The sequence below is a fragment of the Drosophila tropicalis genome, unplaced genomic scaffold, assembly GCF_018151085.1.
Source record: "Drosophila tropicalis isolate 14030-0801.00 unplaced genomic scaffold, ASM1815108v1 contig_859, whole genome shotgun sequence".
NCBI lineage: Eukaryota > Metazoa > Arthropoda > Insecta > Diptera > Drosophilidae > Drosophila > Drosophila tropicalis.
In genome coordinates, this window is record NW_027173353.1 from 9933978 (window position 1) to 9960582 (window position 26605).

Here is a 26605-nt window from a genome sequence, read left to right on the forward strand (position 1 = left end):
TTATAGATTAGCTCCCTCACGTCGAATCAGAAACTTTTTTGCTATTCAGCTGGGTAGATAGCTTACCAACTAGGGAGTATCCTACACAAATCCTTTTGTGTTCTTTGCCAATCTTTTAACAAGTTTTCTGAACTTATTCTCTTTCTGTCTCTTCACTTCGTTCTCTTCTGTACAAAACGCTACAAGATAATCCACTGATAGTATTATGGACATTGCCTTGCTAGCAACCTTTTCCTGACCACTTTGCCTGTGAATCATATCTTGTTAAACTTTGAATTAACAATTCTACAAAAAAAATTCTTTTTTTTTTAACCCACTCAGAAGAACAAATAAATATGCATTTTTATTGATAAATTTATGTTTTTAAAAAAACTACTAAAAATTTGAATAATTATTAACGATTTCAAAAACCATTAGTCTATTCAAAATTCATCTCGCACGCACAACACTTCAATTTGCTATGTGTGTTTTGTGTTTGTATGTGTGTGTGTGTGTGTATGTTATTACAACAGTATTTATTATAATTATTATTGACGATCAGAACTTTAATAAACTTTGCTTAAACACTCAAATTGCATTTGAATAATGTAAAATGATACTATTTTTTTTTTTTTCGGGAGGGGGGAGGTCGACATTTTCTCCATAAACGTTCAACAATCAGCACTGAATATGTGCGTGTCAGGAAGGATATAATAAAAATTGACAAAATCAACACACTTTTCAAAATTTGTAGAAAACAACTAAAAACTAATAGTGACAAATAGAAATCTATATAATTATAAATGTATATTCACATATATACATGTGTATGTATGTATATATATATTTGTATATATATTTATAACGTTTCTAACAAACACGAGGCACATTGAAATGTAAGTAAGTGAAAAGACAAAGTTTTCTTTCATTTTTGTTTTCCTATTCGGGGAAAAATTGGTGGCTTCAGTTGCTTTGTTGTCCTGACTTCAATTTGCAAATTTGTATGTACATACATTTTTTAGCAATTTGGGATAAGTGACTATAAATATTAACTTCAGATTATTATTCATATATGTATGTATATGTGTGTTTTCCTTTTAAATGGTTTGAACGGTATTGTAACTTGTAATTAACAAAAAAAAAAAAAAAAAAAAACATTAACGTTGATATAGTTCATTAAGAGAGCACTTTAAGTATTTTTGCCTGTATCCTGTACTGTATGATGTAGGTATTATAAAAAATGTGCGATAACTTAACAGCTGCTTGACGTTTCAATTCGTTTCTTGGAGAGTTAGTTAAACTTTCTCGATTCTTATATACAACTAGGCCTACAGCGTCTAGCTTGGTTTTAACTATTTTGGCGAGTATTTTAGTGCTTCAACCACCTTCAGTCCACCGAATTGTTTCAGAGTTTACTGAAATTTACGTGTGGCAGTACGGGCCTTCCAGGCCTTGACTAGAGTGTAGGCAAAGTATAGCGTGAATCCGTGAATTTGGAAGCCCACAAAGCAGAAGGCATACCAAAACACACCATAGGGATAGCCCTGAAAAGCACAAGGAGTGTAACAGAAAACGTCTTCATCAATAATAATTCCACTGTACTTACGCGCCATACAAATATGTCAGTCTCATCCAATTCCACGGTCTTATCCATGGTCAAAAACTCCCACATATCCGAAAAATAGTAAGCGAAACAGTAGAGCAAGGGCACAATGCCAAAGACCAGAATGGCAATCATGTACTTCTGCATGTCCCGCACCTTGTTTCCCCGTGCCGCCGACAAACCCACAAACGAGGTGAGCAAGGAGCCAGCCCATACATACTCCCACCAGAGTGGCGGAGGTACCTCCAGTTCTTCAATTTCCAACACAAATATATCCAATCGATCCAATATGTCAGAAGTCAATTTGGCCAGCATCACAAAGAAAAGCATGGCATGAAAGAAAATGCAGTACTTCAGGCGTGATTTATTCAGCAAACTGCAAGCAAAAATGATATTTAAAATGAGCATCAATTAGTTCAATTGCCCGAGTCTCCATTCAGTTGGCACACAGCCCATCAACGACCACCCGCACAGCCCAGTTTTAGGGTTCACTCCAGGCGGGGGGCTGCCCTGCAGTCCGAGACACTTGTGACGTGTTGATACTCGGCCAGCTGCCACCTGCCACCTGCAGTAAGTAATTATCTAATTACTTTTCTGCTTTACGACATGTGAATGCAGCTCGATGCATGTTGACGGTCTATATTGTTGCCCATGGAGGGCGAGTGGCAGGATGTTGGGTCTGTATCCCCTTTATTTGGGATCCACAACTGCAAATTGTTGGATATTTAAGTTTATTAACCTAATTTGATATGTGCCTGCCACGCGTTGCCTAAATTCGAAATCGTTGCCGTCGGTGCCAGCGACCATCGGACCGCCGCGCGTTGCCATTTTGAGCAATTTAGTTTCAGATTTAGCTTATGATTTTGTCACTTTACGACTTTATCCTCCGCCAGCACAAAAACAAAAACAAAACTGAAAAAAATATCTACGTCAAAAACAGAACAGATAGAGATGGGAGTTTGTTTTGCATGTGTTTCTCACGAACTGCAGACGTTTAGCCCAGTAAACATTTCATTATAGCATTAATATACATGTATAATTTAGATTTGAGATTATATTGCACACATTTGATTTATTGTGCTCTATAAATCTAGTCGCCTCAGGTAAAAGAAAAAAAATTGGTTTGCTTGCTTTATTTCATTTATTCATTAAAACTATTGTATAAATTTATTATGTATGCCATGTAAAATTACATGGCAAGGAAAAAGACGGATCAAAACCTTTTTTAAACTTCAAATTAATTTATAGGGGTATTAACACTAGTTTAGTCGAACCAGTCGAACTCTAGCTATTTCAAAATTTATTTATTTAAAAAAGCACTTGTTGCATGTTACAAATATTGTAAATATTTACTTAGTCACGAGACGTATGCTCTTCTCTACGTCCATAGCTATCGGTGGTGTTATCGGTTCGACGTTGGCACCAAACTTGGCGGCAAATTTAAAAATATTTTGTTAAATATTAAACAATTATCAAAAGTTTTATGCATTTAGCTTTATATTTGAAACAGACAACAAAATATTCAGAAATATTATCTAAATCCCCCTCGTTTTTATAAACACTGCTAATTTGTATTTTGTTTGGCTCTTATAGGAAAGATTGGTCGTAAAGTAATATTGGTTGGATAAACCTGTTTTTTGTCTCAGATTCAGGCAGCTTTTCAATAAGCTTAAGCATTAATAAGTGTTTTTTAAATTTTATTGAATATAGGTGTAGTTAAATGTCTACATCTATTAGGCAAACGACACACGCGGTCAATGCTCGCTAAGATCTGATAGGAAATATAGGTTAGTAACTATCACATAGCAATCTATAATTCTGGCAAACTTGATCAATATCGGATAACTACATTATATAGCCGACGTATAAACAACCCATGAAATGGATTGCTATATACGCCTCACTGTTTGAGTTTGTAGGATACACTTTTAGGGAAATTCTACTTTATAGGTAAGATGTTTTTCCGCTTTGACTTGCAAGGGTGTACAAACTTCGGCCATGACGACATCTCCTAGTGCAAATATATTGAGGAACATCTGCTTTGATTTTAAAATATTCACCTTTATGAACCGATATTTGTTAAATGATGCTTCATAACAACTGTACATATATATAAGTTTGATGTACATCCAAATTTGTTGTTGTGATCACGTCAATGATAAAATTATCATAATTAAGTGCGCACTCATTATGCAAATTGATTGTCCATTGTGCACTAATCAGTCTAAATTTAGATCACTTTGTCTAAAAGGGGCTTTAACCGAAACTTGTTACATTGAACTCCATAAACAATGTGGGGGGCGGGTTCTTAAAAAATTACGATCACTGAATTTTGACGTCTACTAAAAGAGAAAGAAAATGTGTATGTATGTTTTTATGCATTTTCCGCTCGCGCCGGGCAGAACGACAAATAACGAACGCGCTTTGTTGTTGTACTCTTTATTACCGAAGCTACAAAACAACATCTCGCCGTCATGTGTCATCAGTCCAACGACAAAACTCTTTAGCACAAGAACCCACGGGACGCTTTTTGTGCGATCATTAACGGAATTTTCGGAGAATATTTAAACGGATTTTAAAGCTAATTTGGCGCTTAGCATTAGCTACTTTTTAATGCCAGTTCGCGATAATTATTGTGTATCTGTTTACACCGAAATAGGCAGCTGAATTGTGCATTAAAGTGTCATTGTCTCTGCAAAAAGGGTAATGCGTTTTATTTATTTTTAAACAAATTAATATGTGCATAAAATTAATTGAATTTTTGTGCCAAGTTGTTGTTTGTCCCTCAGTGTGACCGCCAAAAACCAAAAAGTCTTTCTAATATGTGCGATATGTTTAAAAATTACACTTTATGAATGTCAACAACTGAAGAGGAAGATATATTAGTAACAGATATAGAAAGTATTCCGATTTCAAAACTTACAAATCAAATATGGAGAAGGCGATTTGAATTCAGTGCGTGGTAAACTTATTATGGATTACTTTATGAAATTTCAACCTGCATACATGTGGTATACGCGATGTTGTCTGTCTATTCAGGATCTTAACCAGGAATACGGATCCAAACTGTATACAAACCAGAAATATTTTGTTTAATTTGCGCACAAGTTAGAGGTTAACAATGTGTCTTAATTTTCCGCTTGTCGCCTGATTCTATTTGCATACTTAGACAAATGTATGAATATATTTTTGCATTTTATTTGCATTTATTGACCGAAACATTTCGTTCATAAATATTATCGCATTGACTTTGGCTTTAAGCCTTGTGATACAATATTTATTTAGTATTATTAAACAAAATGCCAGCGTCGATCCACATAGTCATCGATCAAATCGCCTAGATAAGTGATAAATATATGTACTTCTTTCCATTCTCTTTGCAGTTACACACTTGCTGATTTGGTCGTTGAATATATTTATTTTGGCCCACAACAAAACAGAAAAGAGACTTCCGTACCGAGTCATGTCGATGGCCGCGGAGAAACGAGCCTCCTTTGCTCGCCGTGCCGAGAGTCTGGTGGAGAGGGTGAGAATTATGAATACCATCTATGAGGTATGGGTATCAAGTGACCAAAAATCGTGAGATATAAAATTTCGTTCTATGGTTCTTTGTTAATGTTTGTCCCCCGCCCAAATGTTGTTTTGAATTCAATTCGAAGTTCATCAGCATGGCCCATTAATTGCTCTACAAAAATGGAATATGCATTTGTTCTCATACAGCTAAACACACATCTGTACATACTGCGTGTGTAAGTGAGTGGGTACACATACATATACATACATACAAGTGGGTGGGTCAGAAGTCGTCACAACACTTAAGACCTTCAAGTGTTTTTGTTAAGCTTTCTTGATTGCCCCGACTGCTTTAATTAATCCCAAATACATTATAAAATTTATCCAACGTAGATAAGGTATGCGACATATTCGATAATAATAAGGCAACAAATTACGTATTATTATATAATAATTTCTCTGTGCAAATATAATCAAATCTTGGGTCAAGAAGTATTCTCTTTATACTTTCCTTCTTACTTCTCTCAAAGGGCAGAAGTTGATTACCAAAAATCTTTAAAGATCATTGGTTTAGTCACCTTTTCCTCAAACCCAAAATTTCGATTGGCCCCAAAACAAGTAGTGAGGTTCAATTGAACATTTTTGGTATGCAGTTTGTCTTAGATTAGCTAAATCTACAACTTCTTCAAAGAATTCACTTGTCTAACTACAATATTAAAGATTTTGGAGAGGCTGGGCTAAACTATTGACCGAATATTGGGAAGGGGCTTTATGTTCAAACGCACTTGAAAAAAAAACGTCGAAAGCTGACATGAACATAATTACGAGTCATTATCTAAATACAATAACCAACAAATAACTAAACAAATTTCTTCATTAAAGTGCTTGAGAGCCGAGAAAATCAAATTCACAGTTAAAAAAAAGAAGGGGCTAACCTACTGACCACCACTGTATACTGTATACATTCCATTATGCTAGCATATTATTCAGTTAAACTCAGTTTGGTTCAGCATAAGATAAGGAAAAGTTTGCCACAGTTTATAATCACAATCAGAGAAATATTTGATGTAGCTTAAATGACTCATACGCAATGTTGCCGATAAAAAAGCTACATTTCCTTTTGAGCTTATAAATACTTTTCGCGCACTTTAATTTATAAATAAGAATGCCCCATTTAATTCACACAGAAGCACCAATTGCCAGTGGGCCAAGAGAAATGTACAAGGTCGCGTTGTGTTTGTTGATAACAACAATGTTTGACGCTGAAAATGATGATGATTATTATGAGGATGATGGGACGATGAAAGTGAGTGAAGGGAATGCTTGGCCACTTGCCAATTAGTTGCCGCAAATTGAATTGAAATTTATGGGTATCTTATCTTTAAGTACAAACGTTGATCCTTTCTAATGCTAATGAATTTTTAGTGATTTTCAAGACATTCTAAATTAAAGTCAAATAGTTGCCCTTTGTGGATTCTGCGTGTAGACAGGGTATAAATAGGTCTATATGCAGTCTTTGCAGTAGAACCCAAATTTAATTTCCTTGTCCAAATATCTGTTGAAATTGCGTAGTCAATGGGCCTCTGCAATTTTCATTTAACACAATGCCAATAAACCAATTAAAAGCATTTCCCAGTCACTGTCCGAATAAAATTAATTGACAGAGAAACAAAAAAAATGCCCATGTTGCAAGAGAACAACATCAGAGTACACACACAATGCAACATTAATTGGGGGGGGTTAACCGAAACAAGCAAAACTATTTATAGCACACACACACTATCCAAAGGGGAAGGGGGTCTGCCATAAATGACCCATTTAAAACATAAATTCCAGTTAAGGGAGAGAAAAATTATTGCCAAATTGTAATGCACATAATTATGAGATAAAGTCTTGGGCAACATGCGTCCTCAACTGGGAGTAATAAGATGAATTAGTGCAGACCGACTTGGCGAAAGTTTTCGAATGAAAATGGAATGAATGAAAGTAAGAAGGATACACATACTAGGATCGTCTCCTAGATATGTATCATAGATAGAGAAAAACTTAGATTATCTTAAAGGTATGGTAAAACTGTGGAAAAAAGGATACAAATAACTTTCGGGAAACCGCAAAATATCCATTAAGAGGCAAAACTTCGTTATAAGTAAAGACATGATTAATATTTATGATAAGCAATAATAGTTTATGTTGCTCAAACGCATTTCCAAGACTCTACTATACCAGTTTCAATTCTAATGTTATGTGTCCTGGTCGCAACTCGGGAGCCTGTTACGAGTCTCGGTGTGAGTCTGGTGCCTTACCATGATACACAAAGAAGATGACACATAAACCTCTTCCCTTAACTGCTTTACCAAGTTTACCAAGAAACTAATCACTCGATTTTTCTGGTTCCGAGGCCAGGCTAAGACGAAGACTGCTCCGGAAGAGACCTTAAATATACCTCAAGAGGGCTGATCAACGTCTATTGATCGTATTGCGGCCGATCTTGAGAGTAGGTCGCTGTTCCAGTGAAGTCAGCAGAAACGGGTTGGGTTTAAAAGTAGATAGATCAGTAGATGAAAAGTGCTTACTCCAGGCCTATGCCTGGAAGTCAATAATGAAACAAGTGGATAGTGTGGATTGAAATGGGTCGCAATGTACTTTAGGTTACGGTTATAAAACGCATTTTGAAAAAAGAAATAGCTAAACTATCAGAATCCTAAAATGTATGCCCGACCATTAAATTCTTCTCACATCAATAGGGACTTTTGTAGGAGCAGTACTTTTTCTATAGAAAAGAAGAACATAATGCATAATTTTAGTCCTTCTAAATCCGTCTGTTCTGATTGGTGTTACTTTCAAATGACATTTGCCTTACAGACACGTCTTAAAATATTAAAAATGGGACAACATTATACAAAATGGTTTGACTAATTGATTACTTATGTTTTTCTTCAACAAATTATAATTAATAATCGCAATCAATTAATGATTTATATTTGCCATCACTACGTATAAGAGGATAAACTGAATTCTTAGTAATGAGGTCTAAAACTTCGATGCGATTTCTATTGTTTTGGCTTAGATGGAGGAAGATTTCACTACCAACAGATGATTTTCCTTCTTCTCCAATCAAGGCTTAAATCTTACCTAAGCTGTTAATTTGTAATCAAATTCAGCCGCAGATGGGCATTTTCGAGACCTTCAAGGAGGGATAATAGTGTTTTTATTTTTTTTTGGTTGGTCCTGCAATTTGTGAACAATGAGGCTTATCAATCAATTTCGTTTATGCGATGCGCCATGACCAATGAACTCATTTGCATTGGCTTAGAGTTGAATTTATTATCAGTCTGCCACTTTTGCCAAACAGGATGATCAATGTCTTCATCATGAGGAGTGGCATATCTGACTTGGGAATGAGGCCATTGGAGCAGGCCAAAAATAGCAGTTGAAATAAATTGAATGAGGGAGCTCGTGGATTCAAGTGGAGTAAAGTGGAACTGTGGACTCAAGTGGCTGGAGGAGTGGCGGAAAGCGAGACAACGCCAGAGACGGCAGCACCAGAATGAACATAACGAGCAAAATAAATGAACGATAAAAAGCTAATAAAGAGCAGCATAAATAAATGCGTAAATATTGAGCGAATATATATCGTGGCAGCATTTCGCATTTCGCTGATGGTGAGGTGTGTTTTGTGTTTCCATGGAAAAAGCGTGTCTCGCAGATTGCCAGCCACTTGAGAGATTCCTGGCGATGCGGAGGACTTCCTCAGAGAAGCTTTACTCCTGGCACTTGTCGCGCTCTGTCATTCTATCTATGTACCTATATCTATCTTTCTCTAGCTTGGGGTTGTTTTCCTAGCGCACATGTTTGCGTTGTCGTTTGAGCTTAAGTGCTCCTGCTGGGAATGCTCTCGAGGCATCCTATCCACCTCCTGGCTCTTACTGTTTCCCCTCTCTCTTTATGAGATTTGTTGCTTTTTCGTTTTTTAAAGTCGTTCACTTGAATGTTCAAGGTCGAAGTCTTAAAAAACAATTTAAATTGTTGGCCGAGCTTAGACGAACTCCATCTACCCTTATTAATGGCAGATTCTTCAGTAAGTTCTAACAATTTAAATAGCATCTGATTTTGGGGGTATTTAAAAGTAATGTCTCTTTTAGGAATCGTCCAGAAGACCAACTTAGATTAAGAGAAAATTGTTCAAACTCAAACGAAAAGATTCAAATTGCTCTACAGTCACTTGAACGGAAACCCGCTTCGGCTTCGGTAAAAGAACTTAAAGCACTAAACAAACATAAAAAAGGGTACAGATTGAAGTGAGACCTTCTCTAGCATCATGGATTCGGTATTTAAGAACTTTTTATCCTTCGCTTTTCCTTCCCGACTCCCAGCCATCGGTTCACAGAATACAGGAATGAATTGTCCTCGCTCTTTCCTTTTCCATCTTTTGTGTGTACCTTCAAGTATGCAATGACAACTGCAAACTGCTTTTACATCTCTCACTCACTTTTCCCCAACTTTTGCCTTTTCCCTTTCTGAAAATCCACTATAAGAATGGTTTTCCGTTTCACCCGCAACTTTTCCTCTTTTGCGCATACATAAATCGCGTTTGTCATTGTTTGTTCTAGGCATCTGCCTGGATAATTGTAGTCGACATTGTCCTATTTGTTGTTGATGTTTATTGCCATTCTTTGCTTTTTTCGTTTGTTTGTTCTTTGCATTCAACTTTTCTGGTTTCACTTTGTTTTTAATTTCTTTTTGTGTGCGTTAGTGTGGTGTCTTTGCCAATTTATTTAAATGAAACGCCTTTCGAAATTAAGAAACACCAGAGTTAAGCCAAAGACAGTGAATTTCTCTACGCTTCAGAAAATATATATGTACGAAAAGCAAGAGTATAGACATAAGGATGGAATATGGATGTATATGTAAATATACGGAAAATACGTGCACATACATATAATGTACATCAAAATGTTTTCCTGGTGAACGTTTAATGGGATTTAAAAATGACGAAAGAATTTGCATCTCATTTTATTCCTTTTGGTGTCAATGACAGCAGCAACAAAGAAATATTCAAAATATAAAGGGAACCGCTTTGGGACCTTTGTGAGAAACGACTTTAAGTTACCCCATTAAATGCCAAATGCTAAGAAATTTATTAAAGACAGGGCAGAAAAAGAGTTTTTACGAATGGTTAGCTCTTAACAAACTGGTTTCTAATGATCTTCATAATAAAATATATTAGATAATCCTATCGTTCATTTGATTTTGCTGGATAGAACATCATTCGATCAGCTTTATAGGCCAAGTTCGACGACACCCTTTTACCCTGTGGGTATAAGGCATAAAAACATTTTTGTGTGCACAACGAACGACAAGAATTTTAGTTTAAAGTTTAAATATTTTCATTGGGCTTAATAGAATAAATATCCAAGGCGTTTAACCATATCCGCATAAACAGATATATATATAAAATTAAATTTGGCAAATCGTTGAAATCAGTTCAGTGGCACAAGCTTTCAATTTCCATCTACTTGCATATATTTATTTTTGTATTATCTGTATTTGATTTCTCACTCTTGCTCCCTGTATACAATGGCAAGACTTGGTCTTCTCTTGCCACACCGGCTTGACCTAGCCCACGCATATTTCTAATGCGCATTTTATGTGAAAGTTGGGTCAGATGGGTGGAAGAATGACTGAATGGAGGTGGCGGAGAATGTGAGGCAAGAGTGGGAGGGTTTTGCGCATTTTCCGCGCGCTGACAAATTAGCACATCAAAACAAAAAGGCGCTCAGAAAAAGAGCTCACAATAAGAGCACAAAAACAACTAGCTACTGCGATGGCAATGAAGACTCTGCGAAATAAAACACAAAAGAGAATGCCGCAAAAAAAACCCAAAACAAATGAAATAAAACAAAAGGGATTCCTTTTATATCAACCCCGCAAATTCACCATAACATAAGAGCAAATACACTCACACACACACAGCATCTGACACAGACATACTTTGTACATATCTCAAACATACATACATACATACATCCATATACATTCATTTATATTGCGTGGGCGTCCGAAAGCTTTGCGCTGAAAAGTAGGCAATGACTGTCGGTGGCAAAACAGCGTTGCCAGAAAACTTTACAATTTCAAGTAACGCATTATTATTGTAAACATAAGTAGTTCAAATATGAGTTATACCTTCATGAAGTGTATTTTCTTAGAATCGTTATTAAAACTAATTTTAATTAGGAAGCACTTTACATATAATTACTTCAATTTCTTTCAACTTTTGTACCTTTTTTGGTAACTCGGAAAGTTTTTATGTATTTGGCAACTTTGAGAATTAAAAATGACAAAAGTCACTACAAATTTGTAAAGCTTAAACCGTGACAACTTCAGTTACATTTTAGTGCTGTTATCATATATTTTAAAGCAAAAGCAATGGAAAATTTTCCACAAAGTCTAATTTATATAGTAATATATTTTTTTAACGACGTCTTATCTTAACGTTCCGACCGGAATTTAAGGTAAAATGTTCTATTGCTTTTGCTTTAAAAAAAAAAAATTTGATAAGAAGTTACAGTTATCTTTGCCAGTCATTGAATATTTTAATTTTTTTTATATGCCTGAACTTTACATGGGTGATATATTGGAGAGAACACCCACCAACTACATGGCAACTCTGTATTTACTTTCCTCCACCAACTCTGACCTAAGGCAACGTTTCAACACTCTGCCCTTCGTTTGCGTTTTGCTAGGTAATGTGAAAGCTTTCTTTTTGGCAATATTTTGCAAGGCAGCATCCTTTGGAAGCTGCGTCTGAGATGCAGGGGAATCAGCAGTTGAGACCATTTCATTCATCACATTTGCCTCCTCGTTCGTTCGTTCGTTCGTTAGTTCGTTCGGTGTTACTTTCACCAGAGTCGTGGGGTTTTGTCTATCGGCTCAGAGTGCGAGCCGGTCACGCGTCATTCGTCTGATACCTGGCACAGTCGTTGCCAGGCATTCGAACATTGCAGTCGGTAAGCTGCTCTCCAAACGGGGGACTCTTTAACAATCGAGTGTGCTTTCCATTTTTGTGCCGATTCAGCTGTGAAAGCTGCTGTGCGCCTAATCGAAGCATCTTGTGTGTGTTGTCGCTGTCGCTCAAAGTGATACGCAATAAGCCAAGCCCAAGTCGTCAAGTCAAGGTGTCCTGTTAGAGAGCTATGTCGAAGCCAAGCACACCAAGACACGGTGGGGCTGCCTCACCAGCGCCAGCCGAGAAGATTAGCGTAAGTTTTACACGACAAGACAATGAGACCGTAAGACACTTTTGTCATGGAAAGTGAGTGAAAAGTCGCGGTTGTGTTGCCTACCGAAATGATGAAATGCCTTGCATACTTATTTGGGTTAGTGTGTGTCTGCAGAGCGCGTCCTGTCAAGTGCTTAAATGCGCTTTTTGAGTTGCCAGTGTGTTTAATTATGTATGTAGTCACAAGAGTGTCGGAATTTGTGAACTGGAATGCAATTTTTCACATAGTTTTTCAGCTACGTGACATGGCTTAGTTTTTTAGTAAACAAGCAAACACACACACACCCACCTTAAGCTGGGCTTTGGTGATCAAATTCAGTTGCCGTGAAGGCAAGCCGCGCATAACCTTGATATGCTAGCTCCCCTAGCTTACCGTTTTCGACTCAAAGGACATAGCATACTTTTTGACTTTAGCCTCATAAAAATTGCATAATTCTCTTTCTGCATATATATATTTTCTTCTTTCTGTGTAACTTTTTTCCTTTGCGTTGCCTTTCCCTTTGTGGCACAATATTATTGCGGTTGTTATTGTGTTATTTGTGGCTGTAACCATTGCGGTAAATGTTTCATTTTACGTCCCATTTGCGGTGTACCATCTGGCAAGTATTAATTACATGAGCCCGCAAGCAGGCCAAAAACAAATTTAGGTGACAACAAAAATGCTTTTACCCTATTTATTAAGTTACTAATTGGACGATGCTCACCCATTTGGATAATAGCCGCGTGCTGGCAGCATTCCCAGCTCTACCTAGGCTTACAATCACTAAATTTTCTCTTTGACTTGGAAAACTGTTGCGATTCCGACAAAACGGCATGAGGAAGTTGAAACTTTTCACAGAGTAAAATGAGAGGAAAACTTTCCTATTTATTTATATCCTTTTCTAGAAATATTTGGAAAGGAAATCTGCCACAACTACTAATTATAATTTAAGAAGAATATATAAATGGAGAAGTTTTTGAATATAAGTACATGTAGTTTGATTTCATCATTTGAAAGGCACTGGAAGATTGCAAAGTCAATTGTCAACCAATGTAGGAGTCAAAAATTGTGGACATTTTGGGTTTCTGCAATATAAATCCATTTTCTTGATTCCCAATGAACCATTCTTTTCCACCATTCTGTTCTTTCGGTCCACAGCTTGAAAGGTTGCAACATAAATGTCATTCGAACTAAAAATTGACTAAATATTGATTCAAAATGTTTTATTTTACTTCTAAACACTTTGAAGAACCTTTAGTTTCAGTTTTTTAAGAGTTTTCAACTATCAAGTCAATTAAACACGATTGTTGGCAAATTCCTTTTCTTAAATTTTCAGGCATATTTCAAATTGTTTTACTTGTTTTGATTGATAACAAAAAATTATTTGCAGTTCTAAGTAAAAAGTTGAGCCACACCAAAGTAAATGTTGTCTTTTCTCTAACCAAATTTAAACCGAGATAAAGGAGATTAAAATATTTTGTATTTTCGGATCAATGCAGCAATTTACATACATACAAAACACACACATTCAAAGATGTGCACTTGACTTGTTTAGTTGCAACAAAGTTCAATTATTTTTCCACAAAAAAAGTTTACGAAATATCAAACTTAACTATTTTCAGGGTGACATTCAAGCTAACCCTTTAAAAACTTTGTTGTATTTCAGAATTATCGCTTGATAGGATAAATTTTCTAACATAAAAACCACTTTTGTATTTGATCCGCATAATTGGTGTCTCATTTTGGATACAGGATTTCATTTTACAATCACTTTGCATGGCTTGAATTGCTCACCTTTGATTACTTATAACTGACCGAAGACTTATGTAGTATCAAAAGCGATTTATAAGACAAACCAAGAATAGTCGGTGATTCGCATAAAGGACATGAACAGATAGATCGACATACAAGAACTTACAAATTCCTGAATTATTTCTTTATTATTTAACAATTTCTTAACCATCATTAAAACCTTTTGAAAGGGAAATCGAAAACTAACTTGACTCTGCAACAGTTAAAGAATTCGTTTTGCCCCTGGATAAAGAATTCACCTGTCAAGCAAAATAAAATTCCTAGATTAAAATGTTTGCTATGAGTTTCCCATTTTCCATTTTCCATTTTTATACTGATTTTGACATTCTGAAGAAAATTTAAGTTTGATATTTCTCATTAAAAGCATTGCAAACAGTAAAAGCAAAATATACACAATAATAATATGCTAGTCCCCTGTTCTGGTGGTGTGTTTGTGGGCGTGTGAGTGTGTTTGTGTGTGCACAACCAACATTCTGTGTAACCACATTTGTGTGTGTGTGTGTGTGTGTGCTAGCATGTGCTTGTAGGTAACTAAATATTGGATGCGCTCCTCTGAGATTGCAATTTCAATTTCACTTTGCTGACTAAGAAGATTTTCTGATAAAAAAAAAACCAAAAAAAGGAAAACCACAAGCAATATATTTTTGCATTTACGTTTTGTTCTTTGGTTCGCTTTTTTTTTAGTTCTTTCTGTGTCCCCTCGTATAAAGCCTTTTGCTATTTATTTGGAGCTTTAATCAGTTGTGATTTAATTAAGAAAAAGTACAAATTAATATAACTATGGGTAAAGGGTTTCCCTGCTGAGTAAATTGAAAAACTATTTCCATTATTCTAAACAACTTTTCAAATTGATTTGTTGTATATTGTTTGTTTTAGTTTGTAGTTTGATATTAGCCCAATGAATCCTTTACAGAAATTAACTTGTCTTTGGGCGTCAGTTACTCGTGTTTATGGGTCACACATTGAATAAAACTTTTACTACATGGAGAGAAAACAAATAGTGGAAATCTTTTAGTTTTGCTCCCCCGCCTTGGGACAAGAAAAGTTTGTTTGTTAGTAAGAAGTTTTTGCTTTCGCTCGCTTTGTAGGTAGAAATGTGTTTCAATTGCATTCTCTAGCGTTTAAAGTGCGCCTTGAGGTTGAAGGAACAAATTTTATTATACTCCATGTGTATACTCGAATCTATCCAATTAGTTTCAATAGAAAAATCCTTCAGAAAGCTTTGACTTCAAGTCAAAGTCATCTGTTTGCCGATCAGGGATGGACTTTTCTAATGAGTTTTGAAGAGTTTTTTTTTTAGTTACGAGCTTTCCTCTACCTCTCATTCCATTTAGCATATTCTTACGTCTAACCGTGTGACACTCTTGACGGAATTTTTTTGCATATTTTTTTTTTTTAATGTTTCCTTATAACTTTTGCGTTGGCAAAGTGTCAAAGTTTTCAATGCCGCATGGTAACATCTCGAGTCCTGCGTCCTGCAGGGCTTAAATAACATTTAATTGATGTAAAAATGTGTCCTTGTAATGCTGCAATTTAAAGTATTTTAGTCTAGGACTACTTTTAATCCTGTTTAACCGCCCCAATTACTGCGTATTTGACATATTTGGTTTCCATCAATTTGTATGCGTTCAATAAAATGTGTTAAATATTTTAGTCATACATTATTGAGAGCAATAATAAAGCATGCATTAGGTATGCCAGGCAGGCAGGAATTTGTCGGAGCAAAAAAGTGAAACATCAATTTAATAAACCCACAAACACACAAACACACACACTGGTCGCACACCCGCAACATGTCACTTTGGAATCCCAATGGTAGATACAGAGGACGCGTCATATGATGGCACTAACAAACAAATCTATATATTATATACAGACACACACACACTTATAGAGAAGGTCAAATCGGCCACCATGGATGAGGGCTAAGGGAGTTGTTGATGGAAATGCTTTGACTGCAAGTGCGGTCATGAACCGAAAATCCATTTACACTTGACTACATTTTTAGAGCCAAAAAAGATGTGTGGCAAATAAACTTCCATCTCTCGAGCCATAAACAAGGCAAACACAACAAAAAAAGAAAGCAGGAACCCTTGAAATTACAAATGCAACAAATGGGGGCAGACGTTAGAGAAGAACTCAAGACGGAATCAAATCTAAAATGCCGACAATTCGTTTAGACTGACGGAGGAAATACTGATTAGCGACAAGCTTGGGGCTGGAGGCTGGAAGCAAACCATGTGACCAGGATGGGTTTGAGTGGCAGCCAGCACTCTGTTAGATAAACTTTGTGCGTTTAAGTGGCAAGAGCAATTCAGTTTCTGTTGGAGACTTTCCTTTAGTACACTTGACTGCGGTTGGAATATTTTTTTTTTTTTTTTTGGTTTTATTCTATTGTCATTCACGGTAGCCTTAATTGCTATTGCGGTTGAACAAAGAATGGCAGGCAAACAAGAGCCACACAAAATAGTTGAAATATATATATACATATATGTATGTATATTGGAACCAGAACAAATCCAGCCAAATTGTAACCAGTTAAATAATTAATAGTTTCAATCTTTTAATTGTATTATATGTTTATATGTATATTTTTATTGTGTAATTAAGAGTCACTCACTTGGATTAGCTTGATCGAAGCCTCAATTTGCTGTGTGTCGATATTTGAGATACATTTTGCTACTGCCAATGATAAAGTCATCAGGATGAGAAATCATTTTGCCTCTCTGCCTTACGGCAAATGCAAAATCCATCAGCTGTAAGCTGTAATCTCGACCGAAATGACAGACAGGTCCGGACATTCAGGGAAAAACAGAGTCAGATGCAAGAGAAGGGGGGCAGAACTAAAGAGATTGAGACACATGAATGTCCTGGCCATATTTCGTGCTACAAATAGCCGGGCCATCGTATTTAGTAAGCACTCGGGGGCCTCACAGCCACGTGATTACGACATTAAAGCTGTTAACCGAGTAGGGTTTGGGTTTGGGTTTGGGTAATGGGAACTGGAACTGGTACATTATCAAAACCGAGAAGAAAGAGAAGTCGAGCCAGTAAGGCTAAATGTAGAGCAAAGCAGGGTGATGGATCGGATGCTACACACACACACACTCATACATCGTATTTTCATATGCTGGGGCAAAACTGGCAACGTCAACGAAATCAAAAAACAAAATGCGGGGCAAAGGATGCCTCAGGAGGCGGAATCAACCTACCAGCAAACCAGTAGTCGAGGTAGCAACAACGAGGTCAATGAGTTGACACGCATAGCTGCAACAAAATGTGAAAGTTTTATCCTAGGGCTTGGGGGCAATGCCTTTACATTCACATCATCTGCGATACATGGTTGGTTGTTGGCATTTTGATACCGATTCCGCTTCATACACATTCCCATTCATTTAGATATTGCATAAGCAAATGGTACATATGTATGTATGGTCATTCGTTTTTGTGCTTTTTTTGTTGATGCATGTTGACCAGACATTTGAACCAAATTTTAACCATGTTGCTTTTCAGTTTGCACAAACTAATGAACAAATGATTTTATAGGTTCGTAGAGTGAGATTATATTACTTTCATTTCCCATTTATTTAACTATCGATTAAATGGAACTCTTTCTTTTAGGGACCTTACACATCTTAAGACAACGTAAAACTTTTGTATGACAGACATAAATCAAGCGATTCAGTCAGTTGGCTTTTTAATTGACTTGATGGTCTTCTGACTCTCTGACATCAACAAATACGATAGCAACGAAACAGCTCACAAGACAGAAAATCGTTGACGCAAAAGCAAATAAACAATTGAAATTCACAATTGCGCCGGCAGCAACAAAATAAAAGAAGAAACCCGTTTAAAACAAAAACGAAAGAAAACAAAAAGGCAAACACCTGAATTGAGTGTAAAACTTTTCTCTCATTACGTATACGACATGTCATCATACGACATGGTGTCTATTTGTCAAGTCCATGGCAATTTCTGCCATCCAGGAAGTATCTTTCAAATCACATCACGACTGGCTTATTCACTGAGTATTTAGAAAGTGTTCAGCTTGTTGAGTATATTTAGTAAGTTTATCTCAATTGTTTGGTAATTATTTATAGCATACTTTTATGTGCTTCCAATTTAACTTTTTGCTAAAAATTATACATAGATACTGCATTTCTATTTAAGACTAACACTAATTTGGTTTGAACCTCTTCGAATTTCGAGGATACTTTAACAGCAATTAAACTTTTTAAAAGAGTATCCACAGTCTCCTATCAAGTCGTTTTCAAACGGAAATTAACACCCATTTCGTAATCCTTTTCAAACTTGCTATTCTGAATTTCAAGTGTTATGTCAGTCGCATTCGTTTTCGAAACTAAGTTTGTTTCGCCTATTACGTCTAGTTTTATACATATTTATGGATCAATTTGTAAATTAAGGAAAGGATTATATCAATTAATTTTTCTTCCCGGTAAAATGGTGAATTTCTTCAAAGTCTGATAATTGACTTTTATCGGTCGATCTGTATACTTAGTTTAAGTTCTGTCAATCTGAAGTTTGCTTTCGTCATGTTTCATCTTCTGTTTCGGGCACTGGTTTGTAACTTTGTCAACCGTTGAACATCAATCATTAATATGTCAACCAGCATGCCAGTGGCTGCTATCGTCGTCTGTCGTCTTGGATAAGGCGGGGGGAGCTTGGTGAATGAGCATCGGCAGGTCGTAAAGTGCACCCAGCCAAAAGGGAAATACCCTCACACTTAACAGACATGCTATCCCATGTGCTAGCTACTCATCCATCATCGTTGTGTGAGTGAGTGTGTGTGTGTGCAATTTATTGTCAATTTCATTATTTATAAGCGATTTTTATGGCAACATTGCTATGCGGTTATGGTTATATTTCATCGTTTACTTCTGCTTCTGCAGGTGTGAGCAATTGTTTGCGAATCGGCATCAACAGCTAAAAGTTTCAAGGAGCAGCTGTTGGATGGCAAAAACTTTTGTTCTTTGGCTTTGGAATTGTGTGAAGAAAATATAGACGCTCATATATATTTTATTCGCACTTTTATAAAGCCAACTAAATTGGTTTATAAAATAACCTTAAATACAAATACAGAGGTATAAATAAGTGTATAGAATTCGAAAAGAGCTCAGTTAGAAAACTAAGTGAAATTCAATACTCAATTTAAAAAAGCTTAATTCTGGCTTATTTTTGATTGATTCATTTCGTATTCACCAAAAAAAGAGTAATCAAACTAAATCGATTACTTAAATATTTGTTGTATAAAATTCATGAATAAATTGAAAAAACAATTAGCAAATATGCAAATAAACTGCGCTTATATTCATTTTCCACAAATAAACAGAAACAAAGAAATCGCATTATATTTCAATAGAGCATTGGCATTCCATTTATTGTTGCAAAAGCTTACACTTAATTAATGCCAATTGATTTGTGACGGCATGTGCACCATTTGCTTCTTGTTTACTCTGAGCAATTATTCCCTGTTGCCGTTTCCATTTATCCTCATCTACATGGACAAGTTTCAACGTCATCATCACCCCGGAATAGGCGGAGTTGGGATGCCATACCCACACACACACACACAAACACACATACACACATCTACATAGAAATGTATTTATTTGCAACATGTTCACCATGTTGTGGCACTCAAATGCAGTTGCAACCTGCAGGACATCCCTCTCCCTGATCTGTAGCAAGCTCTTTGGCCATAGGGCAGGTGATGCATTATTTATTTGAAAACAACATAAAGTTTTTACGGTTTTGTTACTTTGCATTCAGAATTCTAGTTTAATTGGCAAATAATGTATTCAATATTATATATTGCAAAAGCAATCAACCAATGCCAATTCGATCTAAAGAATTATTAATTGCGAAATTCATATATCGAATGATAGTATCAGGTTTTTAGCAAGTTACTGATTCTAAATAACGTGATATTTGATTAAATTGGATTTTATTGGATTTCGATGATTATAGAAACTAATGTATCCCTTTCGATTCAACTCCATTTAGTTGGCTATTAACGATTGATTTGAATAGGAAATCTAATTCAACTTTATAGGCACATCTATTCCCTTGTTTTTAAAACTTTTACTATAACTTGGAGCATGATTAGTTAAGCTAACTACCAATACATCTAAAAAAGCACAATCTCTTAATATAAAGAGTTTTAAATAGACCCCTAAACATTTTGGATGAACAAAATGGTTTAAGCAGATGGGACTAACTAGGATTGGGATGCTTATGAATGAGTGAAGGAAATCACTAAATTTGTGTAATCTTAACTTATTCACTTTACAAGATTATAAACAGAAGTCACGAGCCACTTGTACAATTTCAATTGAAACTACTTATACGGTTAATTGCTTTCTAAACTTTTTAATAATTGAATTGCTTATATGAAGTTAACATAATGCTTTATTAGTTGCAATCTTTCGAATTTCTTTAAAACATCCTTTTCACATCAGTCTAAGGACTATTGAGGTAGCTCGGAAACCAATAAGGTCAGTAAAGTCTGAACAAAAGAGTCAGTGAACTCTTTTATCAAAAATTGATTTACCTTGCAAAAATAAATAACAAAATGTGTAATTTAGTAAAGGGCTTATAAAATAGCCAATGATTAAAATATATTCCTAACTCTTGATTCAATGACTTAAAACCTTTTATGGCTTTGTAGACAATATGACAACAGCAAATTTTGTTTTTAATTTTTTCAACTAAACTAAAAAGATTTAAAGCAAGTAATTTTAATAATATGTTGTTTATGCTCTTTATGCTGAAATTATTAGGTATTAAGGATAATAAATACTTAAAGTATATATATAATAGTCTTGTATTTAAGCCCAGCTTATCTAGTCTTAATCCGAATTATATAATTTAGGACAAAAGTCGTAACTTAACCTCAGCTTAAAATTAGGTAGAAAAATCAGAATTTCAATGTTAACAATTTCTGACATGCAGATTATCTTAGGTTTTTTAGATCTATAACTTCCTTAATATTAATGGTTTTATTGGTATCTGTGTGGCCAACCGAAAAGGGTCATAATCAAAATAGACTAATTTCTCAACAAATTACTTTAAAAATTTCTTTATTGACTTGGTTGAGAGTCCAGAAAGTCGGAACTAAAATCTGAAAGTATAAACGTCCTTAATACATGGCCACCAGTGTAAAGAGTAAGAAAGGTAATTCCATCAGGGATAAGGGAGAGGATTGTCGTAGTCCCATTCATTCCATCTGGAATAATGGAATTTAATAAATATTTCGTTTCACTATATTAGCTCAGAGATGCCTTATAGAAAATGTTAAGGGCATTTAAACTTCAATATAATTTAATTGCCAATATGCTTTTAGTTTACTTAACTCAATGGATATTGTTCTCTCATATCCCCCGTAAATCCATCACCACGAGAGCTAAGCACACACACAGACGCACACATTTACATATAGACAGACACAAACATTCTCATTTTCATTTGGATTTCCCTCGGTTCGTTTATTCTCCACTTACATAGTTGCTTACACAAGCCCCACTTGCGGCCTGGCAACCTTTCAGCTGGCTGAATGAATGAAAGAGACATTAAAGGGCTTAGGCAAATTCTTTGCCCAAAAGATATTGAGGTGGCAACGGCTCGAGAAATGTGCTCCGGTCCCCATGCTGGTCTTTTGACACTTTTATAGTTTCATTCGATTTCAATAAGTGTCATCTGGTAGCAGACGGATAAACGATTCCACCCAAAGAAGGGGTGCTAAATTTTGTGGTTTTTATTTACTTGGACAAATTTTTTGACAGTGGCAGTGGACGACACCTCAAGCCAAATTTCAGCTGGGAAAATAAGTTTAATTACTGAGGTCAGGGATTGAACTTGGATATATAAATTGTGGCGAATTGGGTTGCCAAAGTAAACTGCAGGCACAACTAATTAGTGGGTCATGGCAAAGAACTCAAACTCATTTTGGCATCAACTTTTTTTAATTTTTGGTCATTTCATGCCCAGTCATTTTTCACGCTTGAGTTTGCGTTTACGTGAAAATGATTCAAGTGCTTTTGGTTTTTTGTTTAACAAAGTTCTCTCTGTGCAAGCGCATTAGGCAAGTAATTAAATTAGTTTAATTTACCATTTCACAGAAATATAATATCAGCACCGAAAAATGCGGCGATTTGACCGTAATTGTACAGGTTAGTAAAGTGCATCAGAGAAAAGGAAAATTGTAATTGGTAATGGTTTTATCTTCGTATATAGGGCGATCTGTCGCAGCAGGAGAAACGTGCCGTCTTTATAACCGTTCATGATTTGGGCTGCAATCGTAAGTAGAACAACATTATCTCAGCATCATCCAACTCCAATGACCAATCCACGACTCTTTGTTAGATAATTCCTTTCAGGAATTTGTAAGCAGCCCATGCATGACGGAAATTAAGGAGCGCTCATGTTTCATACACGTCGATGTGCCCGGTCATGCCGATAATGCCGATGCCTTGGCCGACAATTTTCCATTTCCATCTTTGCAAGCATTGGGTGAGGACTTAGTCACCGTTTTGGACTATCTGCATGTGAAGTATGTGATTGGATTGGGCGAGGGGGCGGGAGCCAACGTATTGGCCCGCTTTGGCCTGGCCCATCCAAGTCGGGCATTGGGCCTCATACTAATCAATGCCACGGGCAGTGCTGCCAGTGTTTTACAGTCATTCAAGAACAAGGTGAGTGAGCCATGAAAATCCGCAATCGTGCAAGATTCGGAGTGTCCAACTAATCTGCCCATTTGTCTTCTTCTCGTTCATTGCAGTTCATTAGCTGGAAAACTGATGAGGTGGCCCAATCAGCTGAAAGCTTTCTAATGTATCACAAATTTGGGCATGTAAGTTATAATATTACAGTACAGTGTCTCCAGTCTCCAATCTCGAGTCTCAATATTACATATATACACCAAACATTCTGTTCTCTTTTTGCTGTGAAAGTGAACACACATCGTCGAACTTTGTGTTGTTGTGTGGTTAATTGATTAATTCTGAGTGTCATGTTGTATTTTTTTCACTTTACAATTTCTTGTTCCATTTTATGTTTGAATCCTTAACAACGACCAATCGAACGCAATTACATATACGTTCGTCTACGCTCAAGGTTATGGAGGTAAACCGAAAGAAAGTCTCTATATTAAATAAGTCTCGATCTCTCTCTACAATCGGTTCTCAATACAATGCTAGATACCAAAAAAATTTCTTCCATAAATTTAGATTTTTGTATATTTTATTTCAAGCATGATTCTTATATTTTCTCATTACTCTTTTTATTTTTAGCGCTCGGTATGTAGTTTCCCTTCGACAGTTCTAAATGAACCAACAAATTGGCAAATATCTTCACAAAGAAGAAAGAAAATTTGAAATTTTGATCTATTTTTTGTTTTACTTTATAGTTTTTTAATTTTGCATGCCTTTTGCTTTTGATGCTTTTGACATTGTCTTGTAAAGTGTAGATTGTTGTAACTTCAATTACTTTTGGCTTCTGCTGCTGCACTGCTCGATATAACATTTTTGGTATACTAAACTACTTTATAGCAAATTGTCGGTGAGAATCCTGATAAGGAGAAGATTGTGGCTGAATATCAGAAGCGTTTGCATCGGTCGCTCAATAGCAAGAATGTTGGGCTCTATGTCAAGGCATTTATGAAGTAAGACCCTGATTAAGGATTTTCTTTCTCACATTTACTGAAAGGCATTTCTTGCAATTTCAGTCGCAAGGATCTAACTCTAAAGGGATGCAAAGTGGACGTTATTTTGATTACTGGCATGCTAAGTCCTTATGCTTCAATGGTTGAAAAACTGCATCGAGATGTGGAGAAGGAGCGTGTCACCATATTGAAAATTGAACGTGCTGGAGATGTTTTGGCCGATGCTGTACGTATTGTTTTTTAGCAAAGGAATTTACATTTTGAGGATAATACTCAGTGTCTGTCTGTTTGAAAGTATTTTTGTATGCGAAGTGGACTCCCAGTTATTGGAGTTTCTATGTCAGTTTAGGCTACTTGTTCATATACAAGAGCCATTTATTAGAATTGACCCGATCTGACTTCTATGGCATATACAAGCCAGCCAAAATATAAACGCTTGTCCGAAGGAGACACACTAAAAGTACAGCATTTAGAACATTGTTTTAACAGATTACAAAATAGAAATTCTAATGCTTGATTACATAATGATTCGAAAATAACAAAATGTAAGGCTATCGATTCAAAATACTTCTCTACAAAGGAGTTGAAACATATTAAAGCCAGGGGGTTTATAATAGGAGTGGTCGCTAGGATAGTATTTTCTTCTGACAAAGAAGCCATTTATGATCAAGGAATTAACACATTTTAGACAATTTTAATCAAAAAAGGCGGTTTGATGGCCAACTTCGGTGTAACCGAAATTAGCTTTTTGTAATACCTATTATAAATATTTAATATATATTTCTTTATCAGCCTGGTAAAGTGGCGCAATCGATTTTGCTATTCTGCAAGGGACAAGGGCTACTTACCTCGGTGGTAATGCCAGGAGTAGATCGTGGACGGGCCTTCTCTACCGCTAGTTCGGGCTCCTTTGAGAGTGCCAATGGTTCGCGACGTTTGTCTCGAGGCATTTCTATGGAAGATTACGATAAGCCCAATATAAGACGGCTCAGCATTATGAACAGTGAGTTGTTGCCCAAGAAAGAGTAATACGTTTAAACACCGCTTCAGCTTCAGCCGCAACTGCAGAGGACAGCATTAAATTGAATTACATAAATTATTAGAAAAATTACCTTTAGTCTCACCTGAACACAACACACACAAACACAATGTATTTTCTAATAATTTTAGCCCGGTTACTAAAGAATTGTAATATGCCAAAATTTTATTAGAAATCACTTGAAACATTTTAAGAAACAAAAAAAAATTAAACTGCATAATTCTGCATAAATTTTTAAAACCAAAATCAAGGTCGATAAATCTTTTAGAGAATACTACCTACGTACATATATAATATTTATAGGCTTAGACTTGTAAAATCCCCAATGATATCCCACCTGTAAGCATGAGAGCAAGGCAATTCATATCTCAGCGTCTAAATTGACGAAAATTAAACCCCCAAAAACCATTTACTAAGTAACTAACTGTGGCCAAGCAATCATCTATGCATATTATGTGTATGTAATACCTCCGATTGATTAATAGTACCTTAATACGTAGCAATTCAAGTAGAACTTTGACCCTTGTTACTTTATTTTCATAAAAACGAGATTTTCATTAAAAAAAGTATCCCAAGAAAACGAATTTCGGCCGTGCTGAACTTTTCATACCCTTGCAGTTCCTTGAGAAGTTTAACCCAAACAAATTGAAAAACCTTTTGATATACGAAATATAATACTCTGATTGCAACAAAATTGAATCTGTAGCCATGAACCGGCTAATTGGGAAACAAAAACGTTTCCTTCTGTGTGCATCCGACCAATTTTCTTATATTATATATCTGCAAGGGAATAACCTACGTCTCTAAAAATCTATGTAAGTTTTAATGCAACGCAAAACAAGGGCCGGAAGATGGCACCTAAACGAAACACTGTTTATTTTACCAACGAAAATATCACACAAATTAAATGATAAAAAATATATAAGCAATTCAAAGCCACATTATTGTAGAACAGCTTTCAGGCGCTTTTTTTGTATTATTATATAAATGATATCATATCGGCTTTCAGCAATATTAAGTATGTAGTAAAGAAAACAAATTTAAATTGTATACATTACATACAAACCGAGCACTTTGAAAAGTTAGAAGCAAACACATCGTTACAGAATAAAAACTTATAATCAAACACAAAAAATGGTAGAGCATTTTTATTATTTAAATTTAATGTTAATACATATATAACTAACATCAGTTAATCATTCAACAGTTAAGGAGACTTTCGAATTTAATCGCATATATATGGATGCCCCACCGCCACAGAAGCCGCCCAAAGGATTTCATTATGGAATGCAGCATAATTTTTTTAAACCAACTCTGAAAATGATTTACAAACGGTGATCGAAATTTCGGCAGAGTCAAAATTTTGTTGTTCCCAATAAATGTAACAACTAATATGACGACAAATCTTTACTCTTTTATGATTTTATTGAATTGAATTTTATGTTAATTTCAAATTTGATACATTCTCGATAATTATAAAAACGATAGTCATCGTTGCCAGTTAGGCTATTTTATCGATATTCTAGCTATAAAATATTTTTAGCTATCATATGCACCCAGAAGGTGATATGGTATTTAATGTCGCCAAGATGTATATAACAGACAGAAGGAAGCTTTTTTGACCTCAAATATTATATATATATATATTCCCACCGGATCGGACCATTATTTAATATAACTACCAAAGGAACGATCATATTGGATCTTTATTTTAAAACGTT

The 26605-nt window shown here is 35.7% G+C and overlaps 2 protein-coding genes across 5 annotated transcripts; one reads left to right on the forward strand and one right to left on the reverse strand.

Moving 5' to 3' along the window:
* Positions 1-324: 324 nt before the first annotated feature.
* On the reverse strand, positions 325-2539 carry jagn (jagunal). The gene is made up of 3 exons (XM_068296869.1): positions 2322-2539; positions 1586-1958; positions 325-1523 (listed from the first exon to the last, which is right to left on the reverse strand). Exons 1-3 carry the CDS (start codon positions 2408-2410, stop codon positions 1392-1394), a joined length of 594 nt encoding a protein of 197 aa, XP_068152970.1. The 5' UTR covers positions 2411-2539; the 3' UTR covers positions 325-1391.
* Positions 687-26288, forward strand: LOC137582359 (uncharacterized protein ZK1073.1). 4 transcript variants are annotated; one of them, XM_068296866.1, is made up of 10 exons: positions 687-875; positions 4966-5135; positions 22305-22355; positions 22420-22483; positions 22549-22877; positions 22964-23035; positions 23733-23845; positions 23909-24071; positions 24638-24848; positions 26092-26288. In XM_068296866.1, the coding sequence occupies exons 2-10, from the start codon at positions 5046-5048 to the stop codon at positions 26220-26222; spliced, it is 1224 nt and encodes a 407-aa protein (XP_068152967.1). In that variant the 5' UTR covers positions 687-875; positions 4966-5045; the 3' UTR covers positions 26223-26288. The 4 variants fall into 4 exon arrangements, with proteins under 4 accessions (XP_068152967.1, XP_068152966.1, XP_068152969.1 ...); XM_068296865.1 differs by lacking the exon at positions 687-875 and adding an exon at positions 4059-4285; XM_068296868.1 differs by lacking the exon at positions 687-875 and adding an exon at positions 4059-4285 and having other exon boundaries at positions 4966-5108.
* Positions 26289-26605: the final 317 nt, after the last annotated feature.